At 44.1% G+C, this 17505-nt stretch overlaps 1 protein-coding gene across 2 annotated transcripts in view; it reads right to left on the bottom strand.

The window, feature by feature from the left end:
- Positions 1–4109, bottom strand: part of LOC146208693 (uncharacterized) — a 14878-nt gene extending 10769 nt beyond the window's left edge. Inside the window, exons 1-2 of one of the 2 annotated variants that reach the window (XM_084595919.1) lie at positions 3977–4109; positions 1985–2069 (exon numbers count right to left, since the gene is read on the bottom strand). In XM_084595919.1, the coding sequence (XP_084452045.1) occupies positions 1985–2069; positions 3977–4004 (113 nt within the window). In that variant the 5' untranslated portion in view covers positions 4005–4109. Of the gene's footprint in view, positions 1–1984; positions 2080–3976 lie in introns of both variants that reach the window. The other variant, XM_084595918.1, reaches the window with a different exon arrangement.
- Positions 4110–17505: the final 13396 nt, after the last annotated feature.

The raw sequence follows: 17505 nt of genomic DNA, 5'->3' as shown, positions 1-17505 counted from the left end.
GAGACTGCAGCCATGAAATTAGGAGACGCCTGCTTCTGGTTAAGAGAGCCATGGCTAGCCTTGACCGCCTAGTAAAGAGCAGAGACATAACACTGCCAACCAAGATCCGTATAATTCGTGCTATAGTCTTCCCAGTTGTGATGTATGGATGCGAGAGTTGGACTGTGAAGAAGGCTGACTGCCGAAGAATTGATGCGTTTGAATTGTGGTGCTGGCGGAGACTCTTGAGAGTTCCTTGGATGGCCAGAAGATCAAATTAGTCGATATTGTCTGCCATAAACCCTGACTGCTCATTGGAGGGTCAAATTCTAAAGTTAAAGCTCAGCTACTTTGGTCATCTGATGAGAAGAGAGGAATCGCTGAAGAAAGATTTGATACTGGGAAAGGTTGAGGGTCACCGGAGAAGGGGTAGGCAGCGAACGTGATGATTAGATGGCATCCTCGAGGCGCTGCAGATGAAGCTATGTGATGTTAGGAACATAGTGAGAGACCGGAAAGCGCGGCGTGATATGGCTCATAGGGTCACGAAGAGTCGGACACGACTGAACGACTAAACTGAACTTAACTGAGGTTTACTTTGCCGAAGATTCGTGCCACCAGAATTTCCCCTCCTATTGTCAGCGTAATTCGGTCGTTTCAAATAATGTTTGGCCGTTATTTTACTTGCTTGAGACTATTTTTACGTCGCCAGGAATATTTAGTGACCTGGGGACTGATGCGCTTCCTTCCATGAAGTGGACGCAGCTAGTTGAAGAGGTTTCGTGGTACGGAAAGATGGCAGTAACGTGTGTGACTATTCCTAAGGCTTTTGAGAGGAATATCCTTGTTATGCAAGAAGGCTCTCCGCATATGGCAAGCAAATGTTTAAGATTAAGCAGCCAAATCACAAAATGTATATAACTGACCGTTTACTGTTTTGTTTTTCAGTCGGTGCCCACTTTTCAAGCTTGTGAAGTAGATTCATGCGGGAAGAACAATACGCGCAAAGAAAGTAAGCTACAAGGCGTAGAACGGGAAAAGTAAATCGTTTTCGATCACGCTCCATTTCAGCGATTAATCACAGTGACCACCTGCAACTGAAGGCCGCACTCTGAGAACTTGTATATCAATTTAAACTGCTGCTTGGTGCGTCACCTTCAGTTAAAGGGAGCATTACGTGCTGGTGTTGAGATCAGTACTGAATTTCTTTGCAGTGAAATAACTCCACTAAATGTCTGGTTGGTGCGAATGAAAGTGCATGTTGACTGAAGAGAAGATGCGCAATGTTCAATGAGCTTGATCGTCAGCATTCGAGTAGAGTTTTTTTTTTTACACAACGGTAAACAAAATATGTAAGAATGTAAATTTAAGGTACGAAATGCATTTAAGAATGAAAGTTCTTGGAATCTGCGACATAAGAACAGCTGGGTTGGGACGATGGGCTCTTAAATTTCTGAAGGAAAGTTCATGTAATGTGATGTCTGTTGAATTAGGGTAACTTTGTATAATCTTATGACCTCCAAGCAGCGTTGTAATTTGTCAGCGCCAGAAGCGGCTACGCCATAAACGCTTTTGTTCACCTTGCAGCAACTACTCATTATAAGTTATCTGTGCTGACCGGCTTATTAGCAACGGTAACAGGTCTGCAGTCGCAATAACACCGTTTTATTACACCATGGCTCATGAACCGGGGCACTGAAAGGTGTGAGTTTGCAACTTTCGAAGCCCTGTGACAAACAGTGGTTTCTACATCCGTGCCCAGCGATCAGGTTCGACGTACCTGTCCGCCATTTTGTTAGGACGGGGCACGCTAGAGAATAATAAATCCACAGATGAGGGAAACTTCGCAGACGAACCGTCGTTCTGTGATGTGGGGCGATGTTCCCTGAATATATGAAGTATGTGCCAGCAGCACGTCACAGATTTTGATGTACAACTCACTGGTAGCAAGGGTCAAGGAGCAGTTGTGAAAGCGAGAAAGCGTCAAACCAAAAATATTACTTACAAAGCATGTTGCAGGAATCCAATGGTGAATAGGAATAAAACCAAAGAAGCTTTCATCTCGTTGCCAAAGCAGTACCCAGTTGAACCTGGAAGATTCTGAGCATCATTGTCACATAAATTGTTCTCCTTTTATGTCGAATCAAGGATATGGAAGTTAGATATCACCGACGTGCCATCCATCACTTACGTTAGACAAAAGAACCGTACGGCATTAGTTGCTAATGGTTATGGTCAATTTTCTGCTGCGTATTTTCAACTCTCAAATGTATTCATTCAGTCAGCTTTGCTTAACTGTTAACTCGAACTAATGATGATCTTAACGAAATACACTACGCACTTGCATTTGGTGATGGATAATTTTCAGGCGGTGATAAAATACAAAAAGTTGCACCTAGCTGCCTATTTAGATTTGTAAGCTCTGCTTATCTCTGCCGTTCTTTACTTTCAACAATAACTGAGGACGACGCCTAGGCTAGGGTAACCGTTCCAGACCACTAAGACTATTATTAAAACACGCACACACAAAATTAGTGACTAATTCGCAGTGGTTAGATTCTTATTGCGCTAGATTCCATTTCCTGGATTAAGCAGCATCGACTTAAGTGAGCAGTTATATGGCAGCTTAAGGCATCATTTATCATAGTTGGCTCTTCCAACCTGCGGCGCATGATTCTCGAACAGAGACTTCTGGGAAGGAATTTTGTGAAGGCCAACACTGCAAATATTTTCGCACCCTAATATTTAAGGCGAAACTGGGGTGTGCCCAGAATAGCGAGCCTCGGGTAGGCACCCTATTAAAAGTCGAAATTTGGGCTTGTTGGTTTATACTTTCAAGCTGTAGCGCACACAAGACGAGGAACTGAGAACGAGAGGACACACACATGTAGCGCTGAGTGTGTCCTCTCGTACTCAGTTCCTCGTCTTGTGTGCGCTACAGCTTGGACCCTATTGAAAGGCTTTATGCCTATCGCACACATTGTAAATGATATTGCTAAAATTCGTTTACAGTAAGTTGAACAGCTGAGATGGATAGGAAGGCGGTATTGTAGGTGGAAAAGGAAGGACGATGAAAGGGAGTCATGCGCGACGCTGAGAGAAAAAAATCATTAATATGCCTCAACTTGTTCATGTCGGAGTTGAATGGATACATTGATTACCAACTAATATGTACTAATAATTTTGGCGCAGTCTCCCATTGGCGATTCGGCAGCTGTCAGATGGGCAGGCGAAGTGCGAGGCTGTTGGATCTCCAGTATGACAAGCATCTCACTTCCCACGCAGAGACCTCTGAACGGCGCCGTTAAAGCGCCTGTTTATATCTGTTAAATAGCATTTCATACAGTGTGGTAACCTAGAACTATGGTTTGTATGTGCTATGCATGGTACCACATTATGCACAAGAATATGAGACGCAGGCGGAAAGCTGTGTTGCAAAGAAAGCGTGCGAACGTGCGTGGAAATCAGTGTTCGCGTCGGTAGCTTGGAATGCAAAGGGTACGCCATATGTTCTCAACTTACTCGCCAAACTGAAAGGAGCTACCAATTTGGCAGGTCCTGCAAACCCTTCCATCTGATGTGGTGTTGTCAGGTCACACAAAACGCTAGGCCATCAGTGCCCACTCGTCTTCCTTCCTAAATATAACATGCCAGAGGCTTCCCTTATTATTCGCTAACCAATCCGGCAAAAGAAATCAACGCAGATGACAAAGCAATGTATTTTTGTATATGGTAGCACACCAGGGTGGAAGGAAACCATGTTCTAGAGATTTCGTTATATGATATCTCTTCCTAATGTCTTGGTATGAGCGAAGCTTCAGCACTGAGCCTTATGAGGTTAGCGCCTTAGGCCTCCATCAGCATACTGTGGATTGCGTATAATCACATTCTGCGTATGTTCAGAATTTCATTCGCGCTCATCAACAAATGATGCGTAGGACAACTAGTGCCTGTTTAACAGACATTTCAGGGAGATTCACAGACGTAAAATCCTTACCAGACAAAAGCCAGGTTTTCGTAGGCATTGCATTCTTTTGCTACCGTCTTACCCACCTAACTAATAAGAACCCGGTCTATTTTGTTGTTTAAAGTCTACTCGTCTTTCGATGAAAACGCGCTTCTGACCACAGAAATCTTTTACGCGTCAGGGAACTCTGGTTGTATTTATTTGCCATATAATGTGAGTAGGAAAGGAAACAGCTTGGCTGTGGGGAGGGCATGATCAAAGGCCTGTGGTATATTTTAATCAGCTCCGAAAGTAATGTTACCTACTCGTTTCTTAACTGCACAAAATTATTGCATAGTTAAGTTTTTAGTCAGTAAAACGTTCTACAATAGATGTCCCGGAGGCGTCGCTTTTATGTAAATAGCTTTGCTTGGCTAATATATTCTAATGTGACAAAGACATTTTATTCCAACGAACTGCGACGTAAACGTTATGAAATGAGTGTCGCACCAATTTCAGCGCGCAGAATGAGTATGCTATGACATACATTAAGTTGTACGTAAGTCCCTTTGTTACCAGTTTATTCACAAGAGCTTTACATTAGGAGCTTTACATTCACAACATACATTAAGTTGTACGTAGGTCCCTTTGTTACCAAGTTATTCACAAGAGCTTTTAGCAACGAATCGCTTTCCTGGAACAATTACCATGAGGCATAAAGCAATGAAGGCGCTTAATTCTGTGTTGTGACCACCAGTTTCAATCCATCATTGTGCATCCATAAAACTAAGCGCCTGCTATGTAATTCTGCACTTTCAGCACTCACTTGTCCTATCTGTTATACTTTCCTGTGAGAGCAGCTGTATGGCGGCTGGTGAGCGAAGTGCTCAGCAGAAAGGAGACCTTCGCTCTACGTTGATTCTGCACCATTTTAAGTTACAGAAACGAGGCGTATACCGCGTTCCACAAGCACTTTGAACTTTACATTGTCGAAAGAGTAAAATATTTTGCAGTGTTGTTGAAAGTACTCGTTTTCACATATTTTATCAGAGCACACAGAGTAATATGCGTTGCTTCTCAGCCGTGTCTATTCTACACTATCATGGCAGATGTATTGCATTATACGCTTTTCCAGGCTGCCGCAGCTTTGTCATCGGCTCTGCCGAGCTCCCAAAGCAACCACCTTCTTTGGCGCCTCCATCAATACATTTTGGTGCATTGCTCAGTGCTTCTCGGCGAGCACGGCTTCAGTGCCAACGGGAAGAGCGATAAGGAAAGAAAGAGGACTTAACGGCAAATAACGAACATCTAAGCGAGTAGTTCCTGTTTGATTTATATTCATACTCTCCAAAAAGTAGAAACGTTATAGCAGCGCTTTTATTCACAGCCTGAGATTTGCCTTGGTATGCCAAGATATATTAATCTGAAGAGGCAAATTACTGTTATTGCAGAGCCTTCAAGTAGGCGCAGTACGACGGATGCATGCGCGCCGCAGATCAGGCATGACTAAAAACATCATGGCGTTTCGCCTTCGTTGTCTCTCATAAAAAAAAAAAAACTAGAAAAAACAAAACAGAAAAAAAACCAACAACGGCAATTACGATGCTGAAATGAGACAGGGGCAAACAACTATCTCCTTCATCCTCTACTTTCAAATTTCCGTTTCGCCCTCAACTCCGAAATCGTTTAAAGAAAGGAAATTGCTCTATACCTGCAGCGGTGGGCAAGTGTTTAACGCTCGCGACTGCTGTGCGATGTCGGGGCCCGTTAACACACTCCTGTTGATCGAATTTCGGGAGCTTTTTACTATGGCATCCCACATTACCTGAGTAGCTTTGGGACAAGCCAAACCTCTGACTGGAAATGAAAGCCGAAAAGTAGCAATAAGTTGGATTCTGCACGGGAAAGTTGGGTTGGGGTAACAGCGCTTTAAACCCAAATCGGTCACTTTCGTAAGTTTACCCCACTCGTTTGTTTACAACCGCCGCTTAAGCCGGCAGCGACCCTTTTGAAGCCAAGAGCGGCCGCCTAACACTAGCGCTGTACCTTTTCCTAACATAATATGCGTAATATCTACTAAGGCGCAGAAACGTGGCGGCTGTTCTTAAATTGATGATAACAGAATCAGCTATCGAAGAGAAAAGGGTATATGAAGCGTTTACAAAGGCGTGCTGAGTGGAAAAGGCAACCGAGAGGGTCGTTAAGTGAACAAATTTTATTCCATGGGAAGAAAGGTTAACGGAAAATTAATTGTATGAAGGATGTTAGGATACTGGCGGAGGCAAGCAAATAAAGCTACTACGGCACCAGGCTAAATAGAGGAATGTTGAATAAGAATTTACGCTTCTTAGTGTATACATAGGCTGGTGAAAACGATTATGATGGTATTTTACAAGATAAAGTAACAGATCTATGTATTCTGTCCGTTACTTACCAATGATTCTGAGCCGGTGTCACGAATTAGGAGCTATGATCAGTGGCTCAGCATTGTACAAGTACCTAGACCTATCCAAGGTTGGTCAAATTTCAACGATACATTTCATATGTTATCTGCCTTACGCACGAGGAAAATTTTCAAATTCAATATATCCGCTTTTGCATTCTTTATGAATAGAGCGCTTTTAGTAATTATCATAAATGCCGCCTTGTGTATACCCTCTGTTAAAAGTTTTCTTCCGCTTTTTGTTGCTATTGCAAATTGCAAGCACTCTTCGCAGGCTGACACATATAATTTACAATAACGCATAATATGCCATCCATTGGTAGGACTTGTAAACGGCATTTATTTTATGACCAGTGCACATAGAATTTAGGTGTGATGAAGCTGTAGAATATTCAACTCCACCTCCTGTAATATTTAGCGATGGGTTTCATGGAGCTGTGGGTACCGAATTACTATCAAGTAAAAAAATGACCTATTACCTTAAAACAAATCGTGACGCGCAGTTGTAGTGACAGGTTTTCTTAAATACCTCAAAGAGAGCATGCTTAAAAAGCTTCCACGCCTGTAGCTTAATTTCAGACTACAGAGAAAGCTAATAAACTGTGACCAGTGACAGCAAACACTTCTTTATTAGTATTCCTGTGTAAATGCTTCATCCCCGAATGGGAATTTTGGGGAGCGTAAGTTTTGCTAAACTAACACTGGGCATTTTAGGGGCCCTTATTTTTGGTAAACTGATTTTGCTTGCACCGACTCCAGTCGTTGTGGATAGCTGGCCGGCTATTTTGGCGGTCTTGGGTGCCTCGGCTGCCTTGGGCATCGCAGCGGTGTCCGAACTGATTTCTTGGAGGCTGGACAAAACATCCAAGGTATCTGTGCTCATAATGGCATATTCAGCCCGTGTGCAGTAGCCCCACAATGGGAGCGGCATATCCAACTCGCAATAACATTCATGACTGCACCAGCCGTCACCTTCATATGGATTGCACTGTTCGAGGAAACAAAATACCGTTTCGTTAATTCGACAACATTGACCACTACTTACACATCATCCTAAGCCTCTCGTTCAAGATAAACATGAGCGCATGGTTCACGTGGCATTACCCGAAAACATTGTGTTAACTAATAAATTCGTGCAGACATCTAAGTTATTCTGCCTGCACTGCCGGATTATGTTCTCGACATTTGCACAGACTGCCCTTAAAACAAAATGCTCTCAGTTTTGTAAACGCATGAGGAAGAGCTTGCAAATTAAGAGCGCTTAAAGATATCATCAACTATTCTGCGCAATTAATAATGCTGCAAGATACGACATAATTAAAATCGCGAACTACTTTTAATGGGATAGCGTTACTGCTGATGTTAGCAAAATTTTTTGGATAACATCGAAATTTTTTGCAAATTAAAAATAGCGCCGTTTTTTGTTACAAAGTTCGTACCGAATATGACATTACGGGACCCCAGGCCAACACAATGAGCGTCGCGAGAATGGTTTGTGGTTGTACAGTAACCCTCGACGTGCACACTCCGGTGGACACAATAAATTGTCCTCCTGCGGTGCGTATTTGCGGGCCATCTCTTGCTGTTGTCACCTTTCTGAGGGCTGCTGCAAACTCTCCACTCATAACTGAATAATGGGCGCCAGTGTCTCCAGGTCGGCCGTTTGTGCCGTCGGGCGGCGACAGTTTCAAGGCGCCCGGTCTCAGCTTCGGTGCTTTGAAGGAGTGGTGTATCGATGTCGGTGTCGTAGGTATACGTTGAGGATGCGCGTTGTTGTTTCGGCGTCGGTTCTGCTAGTGGCCATGTGCTATAAAGTGAGGTGTGCGGTGAACAACGTTCGTGCGTCTACGGAGGATCTTGAAATGTTCGTACTTGAGCAGCCGCACCTCCAGAGGCTGCTGCAACTAGTTTCCCCAACGGGAACTTTGGGGTTGGTCCTGGGGCCCAGGAGAGTTGTATTTGCGATGCAATCGGAAGCGGCTTGGGCCCGTGTCGGCACACGAAATGTATTCTGTAATTTCGCGTGGCTGCTGTCCAGACAACGGAGAACGGGCATCAAAAGGAAACCCTCAGAGGTCGAGATTCATTTAGGGGCAGCGACGAGAAATGTGTCTAGCTTCCTCACAATGATAGCATAACGGTTGGTGGTCGGGAGTTCACCCGGTATCGGTACCTTGAGAGCCGCGGTGGCGCACCTTTGGTCCGGAAGACACACTGGTGACCGATGCGCGTGATCCGTAGGATAATGTCGAAGGCGACAGGTACCGACTAGTGACCGCAGCGTAAGTTAAAATCTGGGGCGACGGAGTAGCTGCGAAGGGGGCGGGCACTGTGATGAGTGCGGGCACGCCTAGCGCCTGTTGTTCTTCTTCACGGTTAATATCAGAAACTGCGGTGACCTGTGGCTGGGGTGGAATCGGCAGGAATTTTGCCCGCTTCCCTGATGATCGCTCGGATCGTATCACAAAACATTACGTGGAAAATTGTATGGCTTCACCTGTACTGGCTGCGATCATGGACGCAGCAGTGCACTTTTATTGCCGGGCACGCATGTCAAGAGCATTTTCGATGGCGGTAGCTTCAGTTATAAATTCGGCTACTGTTGTTGGTGGACTTCACACAAGGCCAGCAAATAACTATTCTTTAGCACCTGTCATCAAAAGGCCCACTTTTTAGTGCGTAGCACTACTAGCCTCAATCTCGGATTTCGCCGATGTCTGTCCAAAGCCACTTACTCTCTCTCTCTCTCTCTGCGTGAACTTAAAGCGGAGCAAGACAAGATGGCGACGCGTGCTTCGCGCGGCTTAGCATTGAGGAGGCGGAGTGGTCGCACAGCTGCAGCAGAAGCCGCTCTCTCTCTCTCTCTCTCTCTGTACTGCCGTCTCTCCGTGAACTTGAAGAGGAGGAAGGGAAAGTGGCGACGCCCGCATTACGCGCCTTAACACTGAGTGGGCGGAGCGGCGGCATAGATTCACCAAGTGAGAGAGTAAGACCGTGAAAGAGGGACGTATCTATTGCGGGCGTGCGGCCTACAGTGGACAGCGTTGCACAAGCGTTTGTCACCCCAGAGTGAGCAGTCGTGTGTCGCTCGCGCGCCCTCAACTTCGGCGTCTCTACCCTCGCATTAGTCAGTCTTCAGCCTTCAGGGAAAGTAGACGTTCATGCTCGGCGCTCCCTGGATCTCGGCTCCGAGCCACTCGCCGCGTCGTGATGCTGCTTGTGCTAACCTCTGCGGTTGCCTTTAAGCACGTTTCCCTCTCTCGTCTCATTTATTTAATCCTATGATCCCACCCCAGACCTTTTGGCCGCAGAGCAGCGTAATGTAAAAGTATATATTGTACCGGTTTTCGTTCGTTCTAAAGACGGTGTAAGGAAAGCTGAGGACGCGACTGCGCAGCGCCTTTGCTTCGAGTCGCAATGGATGTAGACGGCCCGTCTTCATCCATTGCGACTCGAAGCAAAGCCACTGCGGCGCCGGTTCGCCGTGTTCAAGTACAACAATTAGGAATGCAGCAGGATCGTGAATCAGCTTATTCTTATATATTGCAACTAAATTGTGTGAGAATCTAGAACAAAGAATTAGGAAACATGGCGAGTGTGCTCAGGAAATTGCTCAAGACACTAAACCTCGTCGTGAAATGGATGCCGAAGCGAAAAGCATCAAACATGCGGTAGAAACTCCAAGCCAAAGGGCTGCGCGACTCAAGCGATGTAAAGGTATTGCAGGGATATGCAGTGCTACGCACCTACTTCGCATTTGACTAATTATGCAAACGGCCGTAATTTTTGTATCTTCCGACAGGTCAGGTCTGAGTCGCTTATTTCTCTTCAGCGTAGACCGTCACATTTTCTTCGGATGTTGTAATCTGCTATTTAAAAGCAGTTCCACTTTTTTTGAGATGTGGTCTGGTGAACGTACGCAAGAATTCCGCCTTAATAGTGTTCCATGTTCGGAATCTAGTTTCGTGGTTTTCAAGTCATGTCCTCGCAGAATCATATAGTGTGAAGCATACATGGCGCAGCTTTGAGTCACCGTTTCAGGAGTTGAAGACAGAAGGAGTTAGACCCGGCTGAACTGCTCCAACCAGTCTTCAGTGTCCTCATGGCACACGCTGTGGAAACCTGGTGGATCACGCTGGTGGTGGAGTAGGATCGGAGTTGTCAATACCGGCAGATTCATTGCGCTTGCACTAACGCTTCTAGTCAGTTTGGGGTCAGAGAGAAGGCCACACTCGGGAGGCAGACCTTGCAGTCGGCGACTGCTTTGATTTGCTGGGGTCTCTACCTGTGGGGTGGGTGTTGGGTTTGGGTTCAGGCTTGTAGGGGGCGTCCAGCGCATGAAAGTAGCCCTCAGCACGTCCAACAAATATCGCGTAAACTGAAATCCGGCAACCGTCGCAGTTGCGTCCGAGGCAGGGCTCAGACTCGGAGCTATCGCACTTCTTCCTTCCATACCTCTGCCTGTCTTCGCCTTCAGCACATGCTACAGTAGGATGAATCAGCCTTTCGTGACAGCTTCTCTTGGGTGGGATATAGCCAGACTATCAACTAGTTCATACAGGTATTGTTGGCAAAGTACATACTTTACTAGATATGTTCATATAATTGTTATCAGCTAATAAAACTTGGTCCTAATACGTATATTTAGTGGCTGTAAGAGTGCAGTTGACTTGTTCAAATCCTCGATAGGCTCCAGTCTTTCGGCATCGCGGTGAAGGTGAGACATCAGTGAATATAAAAACGCATCAAAATTTTTGTACATTTATAGTGTGGCGAGTTTGGAATCTTCTCTTGCCTAAGCCGCACCTAATTTCCGCTGGAACTGTACACTCAGCTTTCATATTGTAACAACATTTTGGTCGTAGCAAGTTTCACAACAGTATTTGAATAAACCATGCGTCATAAAAGTATGGCGATGCTGCTATTTCTCAATTAGCCACTCCAATGCCTTAGCGTTCTCTTTCACGCTGTTGCTGGGCATATCGCAGCTCTACACACCACACCACAGGCAAATAAAGGCGCAAAAGGAGCAGAAAAGCGTAAAAAAGTCCCACAAATTACCTAAATGAGCAAAACACTACTCACGAGTTCTCAAAGTTACTGTTTAATGCAATAAAGGGAGCCACGGAAGCAGACTATATAAAGTCACCTGTCAGAAAAATCGGTTAAACGACAACATGGTATTGGTAAATCGTCGTAAAGCAGTTTTTTATATTTCACAAAAACTGCAAAACGGCAAAACTGCAGGTTGGCTTCTTGAAACGGCCGGCGTGCTTTGTAACGGTCGGCTTGGCCTCCCGGCGCCTTGTCGGGGCACTTATTACCGCAAATAAGGGCTGACGACACCAATGCCCTTCTGCGAGAAGGCAGCGCTTGTGGATTTCGGTTGGCCCACCTCGACATAGACAAGTACTCTTTCGCACCATGCGGAGGTCAACCAAGCAGGTCCAATTGCGAAACTTTCAACGATACAAAAGGGACCATAATAAGCATGCTTTGGTTCAATTTCCGCGAACACGAATGAGCGGTTGAGGCCATGAAAGTATGCAAGCCTTCTCAATAAAATGGAACCGTGCTGTACAAAGCCTAGGCAATAGCCATAGTTTTCTTAGAGCAAATAACAAATTCTCGATATTGAGTGTTGCTAGCAGAATAGAGACCTTTCCTATTGCCGCTTACTTACAGGAATTATTCACATAAATAGAATATAACAAGCTAGTGATAGTGTTTAAGGCAACATATTTTGAAATATGTGATTCGCTTATGATATTGCCATCAAAATGTCTAAGGTGAATTTCTAACTGTGCATAACTGAAGAGAACGCAATGCAGAATAAGGCCTGAACATCGATAAGCAAAAAAAAAATATAATATTCTGCGGTATTTCAAGAAATAGGAAGTTTGCTACGGGGAGCAAGACGCAAGGGCAAGAGAATATGTCTACGTAGTTCACTTGCACAGCGTAGACTCCAAACACGTAAGCTAAATAACAGAAAGCAAAAAATTATTATGGAGTTCTGTTTAGCATCACACAATGAATTGACTTGAGTTGTATGCTAAAGGTGGGATTAGCCTTGCTTTTTCTGTCAGTAATTGCTCCACTGTACCTTCACTTATGTGTTAAAAAATAACATATCTGTGAAATCTGCCCGACTATGCGCACAGTCACTTATAAAAGTACACATTCGTCTCCAGCAATGACCTTCTAGGCGCACATTCTCTCCCAGTTAAACACTCTATTCCAGCTTCCATTATCTATACACACATTCACTCACACTATAAGATATTCCCCTCCAGAAGTCACCGTCTACGCACACATTCACTAACAGTAAAACATTGTCCATTCCAGCTGTCACCATCTGGAGTCGAGATAAGTGTCCTGCAAAAATTGTAAACGAAGGCGTGAAGCCTCCCTTCTTCATGTCTGGTTTCCACTCGGGTAGATAATGTCCTGAAGTATACCATGAAGTGCTCCTGTCTTCTTTAGGGAAGAGAGTGTCACACACCTTTCCGCATTGTATACTGAATAGCACATAATATAATATTCTATATCCCCGCAAACTCCGCATATAGAATATGTGTCTTCTCAGTCCCTTAGTGACACATGGCTTGTGAGGCGCACTCTACAGGATACTAAAATGGTTGAGTACTATTTCTCTGAATAGTCGTTTTTTTATCTTAAGGGACGTTTCTGAGGAAGTACCCGACAGTGCTTAATGGGCGAGACTGTCTGCCACCTCGTTGTCTCTGACGCCTATGTGTGAGGGCGCCCATTGAAAATGTAAAGCCTCTCCTGTGCAGAGCCTGCATCGAATGCAGAGATCTTATGGACAAAGTGTCAGTAGGAAACCTGCGCTCTAATCTTTGAAGGACAGATTTTTATTCTGTTAGGATGACAACAGGTTGAGCCGGACAAGACCCTAGCTTCCGTAAAGCCATCTCAATAGCAACATGTTCGGCCGTTGTAGATCATACGACTTCAGAGAAGCGTGTAGACCACGTATAGTCATAGAAGTAATGTAAAAAGCCGCTGCCCTAGATTTTCTGACATTGTTCATAAAAGCACCATTGAAAACGTGAAGTTGACGGGCATACTCTCTTTCCGAATGTTCATGTACGAACGAACACGTTGCCGCTAAAAGAGAACTGCGCTTTGCGCTCAGATGAAAAATCGTGACCTTACAGTCGAGGGTGGGAAATGAACTGGGCGGTTTCAACCGTTCCGTTTGCCTTCGAATATTATTACCTAGAGAAGTAAGAGTATTAAGTGCAAAGTAGGCTCTCGATTCAGATCTCTTGCGTATCCGCTGAAGAGATTGCCCTGCTACCGCCTTGAGGCGGCATGAAAAGTTGGCATTCTATGGAGGATCGAAGTTTCACCTTTCTTAGGGAGCTTAAAGCCGCTTGACTTGAAAGAAGGCATGCACCAGTGCAGGAATATAGTCAAACATATATATCGCGGGATCATAAAGACAAAATGACGAAAGTAGAAAGAGTACAACGTCGCTTGCACGTAGCGTGGCAATAGATTCACGTGATAAAAGATCGTTCTGTCCAAAAAAACAATGTTCGATTTTGCAATATGAAGGGAATCTGATTCGAAAGCCCCAACCAAACGCGCAGAAGAAGCAATGTGGTGCCCCACAAAATAATAGCATAGGAGAGGTATTTTATCACCTCCAGAATGCATTAGAAGGACTAGAAAATTTTAAAGGAGTTGAACCTTTACGAATGCGTTGTGGGTGTTTAGAGTAAATGGAGGGAGCGTGAAAGTTTTTATAACGATTTAACCAGAACGCAGTATCGTTTTTATATCCTGAATATAGGACGAACATTCGCCTCAGATAAACGTCCCACCCTCGCTATTGAAACACATTCCTATCATTCCTTATCGCACGGGTATCCGCCCACGTTACTTAATTTCCCTATCAGAGGCGCATTGCGGACATCCCATCCTGAACCCAATTTCTTCATTCTCAACTGTACTAGACGTACCAGAAATGGCGTTTACACCGTCGTTAGGAGCTTTTTGCACTTTGTTCTAGCAATTACATAATTTTAGTGTGCAGGCTAAATACAACGCATGGTGGGCTCCATGAGAGGAGGGGTGAGCTCCATTCATGGTTTTCACTTCAAGACGGGCACTTCTATGGTAGACGAATCTGGTGGCGAATCACCGAATAAACTTCTTATCCTTGTTCTCTTTACAATTAACATACTCTATCCGAATCATGGGAGGTACAAAGGGCTCACCAGTCTTGCAGGAGTTTTGCGAGCTTTTTGGGCGACCCGATATTACTAAGGCACAAAATGTTTTCGTACTTATTCGATTTCTATCTAGGAGGCCACAATATTTGGCTATATTCATCATCATCATCATCATCATCATCATCATCACCAGCCTGATTATACCCACTGCAGGGCGAAGGCCCCTCCCATATTTCTCCACTTAACCCAGTTCTGTGCTAGCTGCATCCACTTGACCCCTGCGAACTTCTTAATCTCATCCGCCCACCTAACTTTCTGCCGCCCCCTGCTACGCTTTCCTTCCCTTGGAATCCAGTGGAATCCCTTGGAATTCTTAACCCAAAAAGATGAGCCCCATGGTTTTTCCATCACTAGAGCTGGCATTTGCAGAAGGCCAAAGCTTAGTATCCATAAATACTCTGGCTCATCACAGCTGGCAATAAGAGGAGGTACAGGAAAAAAGCCAAACTGAATTGAACAGGATGTTGTATTTCTTTGCGGGGCTTTTACAGCATTAGCTCTACTAGCAATAAACGCCAATGTCGTGTCAAGCATTTGACAATCATATTACCGCTATCCCTTACGGAAATGCCATATCTGGACTTATAAAAAAAATCTAGATAAGGTATATCAGGAATTGGGCAGATATGGTATATTAGAAAAGATCTAGGTCAGATAAGGAATATCAGCCCAATTCCTGATTTCGAGTACCAGATAAGGCATATCTTGTTGTATATGCCTGATCTGCCCAATTCCTGATTTCGAGTACCAGATAAGGCATATCTGGTCAGATATGCCTTATCTACCCAATTCCTGATTTAAAGATCTAGCCCGCATGGCATGTAGGTTTTGAACTATCATCATCATCATCATCAGCCTGATTATACCCACTGCAGGGCGAAGACCTCTCCCATATTTCTCCACTTAACCCGGTTCTGTGCTAGCTGCATCCACTTGACCCTTGCGAACTTCTTAATCTCATCCGCCCACCTAACTTTCTGCCGCCCCCTGCTACGCTTTCCTTCCCTTGGAATCCAGTTTGTTACCCTCAGCGACCATCGGTTATCCTCTCTTCGCACTACATGTCCTGCCCATGTCTATTTCTTTTTCTTAATTTCCACTAGAATGTCGTTAACTTGAGTTATTTCTCTGACCCACTCTGCACGCTTTCTATCTCTTAATGTTACCCCTACCATTTTTTATTCCATAGCCCTCTGGGTTGTCCTCAACTTAAGTAGAACTCTCTTGGTTAGCCTCCACGTTTCAGCCCCATAGGTGAGTACATGCAAGATGCAACTGTTGTATACTTTCCTCTTGAGCGATACCGGTAAGCTGCTAGTCATAATCTGCGAGTGCTTGCCAAATGCGCTCATTCCCAATCTTATTGTTCTTGTTATTTCCTTTTCATGGTCCGGATCTGCGGTTACTACCTGTCCTAAGTAGACATATTCGGCTACTACTTCCAGTATTTCGCTACCTAATGTAAAGTGCTGTTCCTTCCCGAGGCTGTTGAACATTACCTTAGTCTTCTGCATATTGATTTTCAAGCCTACCTTTCTACTTTTTCTCTCTAGGTCATCAATCATTATTTGCAGTTCATCCCCCAAGTTGCTTAGCAAGGCAATGTCATCAGCAAATCGGAGATTACTCAGGTATTCTCCATCTACCCTTATCCCTAACTGCTCCCATTCCAAGTCTGAATACTTCCTCTAAACAAGCTGCGAATAGTACTGGGGAGATTGTGTCTCCTTGCCTAACACCTTTCTTTATGGGAATTTTGTGACTTTCTTTATGTAGAACTATGGTTGATGTGCAGCCACTATATATATCTTCCAGCACTTTCACGTACGCCTCGTCTACCCCCCGATTTCGCAATGCCTGCATCACCGCCGAGATTTCAACTGAGTCAAATGCTTTTTCGTAATCAATGAATGCTATGTATAAGGGCTGGTTATATTCCGAGCATTTTTCTGTCACCTGATTGATGGTATGGATATGATCGATAGTAGAGTACCGTTTCCGAAACCCTGCTTGATCCTTTGCTTGATTGCAGGGTTGAACTATAGATCTCTCTCTCTATATATATATATATATCGACATAACGTTTTATTACAACACACACAAGACAATTTCAGTATTCCAGCTAAACTGACGCTTAATCAAGTTTGCTAAGAGAAACCTGAATTTCCCCTTTTATTTCAAACCTTACAGGAAAATAGCTTTGAAAGTACAGGTTTTCTTTTTTCCCTGTCTATATGGAATTGCTCAAAGACAGGCCTGAATTACGTGTGTATACCGAGGGTCAAAGACATGCTCATCCGTTAGTAAATATTGAGATTCTACTCATTTACGCGCGATATAATAATAAAATAATGAGATATCTGAACAGAATAATGTCTACACGAGAAGTTATAGTGATAAACATTGGCCTATTAAATTAGATATTACATTGTTATTTTAATCTTTTACTTATAGAGCTTTAACCAGTAAATGCTTTTAAATTGAGCTGGTTTATTTGAACAGCTAAATGAAATAAACGGCTATTAATCGAACTAGACTATTGAAATGGAAGTTAAAGGTTTGTCGATACCCGGAAAAGGTACCGCTGAACCGTAGGACGATAAAACACACACTGCTGGGACTGCTGATAATACCTAAACCTTAGCAAACTACACATAGGCTGTCGGGAAGTACTGGTGTTACCTTAAGCAGAGGCTGCAGTGAAAAATGAGCGAACGCGCCTAACTCATGGTTGCTTTTGAAATTAGGAGAGAAAACAAAGAAAAAATCATGTTCGATGACATTTCTCATGACAGTGACATCTCTGCCCCTAAACCAAATCAAGCATGAAGCTACTTAGGTAGTGCAAATTATAATAACAATAATAATAA

The sequence above is a fragment of the Amblyomma maculatum genome, chromosome 1 (assembly GCF_055883805.1).
Source record: "Amblyomma maculatum isolate TAMU_Amacu chromosome 1, ASM5588380v1, whole genome shotgun sequence".
Classification (NCBI taxonomy): Eukaryota; Metazoa; Arthropoda; class Arachnida; order Ixodida; family Ixodidae; genus Amblyomma; species Amblyomma maculatum.
The sequence above is the reverse complement of the archived record's forward strand: the minus strand, read 5'-3'. Positions and strand labels throughout refer to the sequence as shown.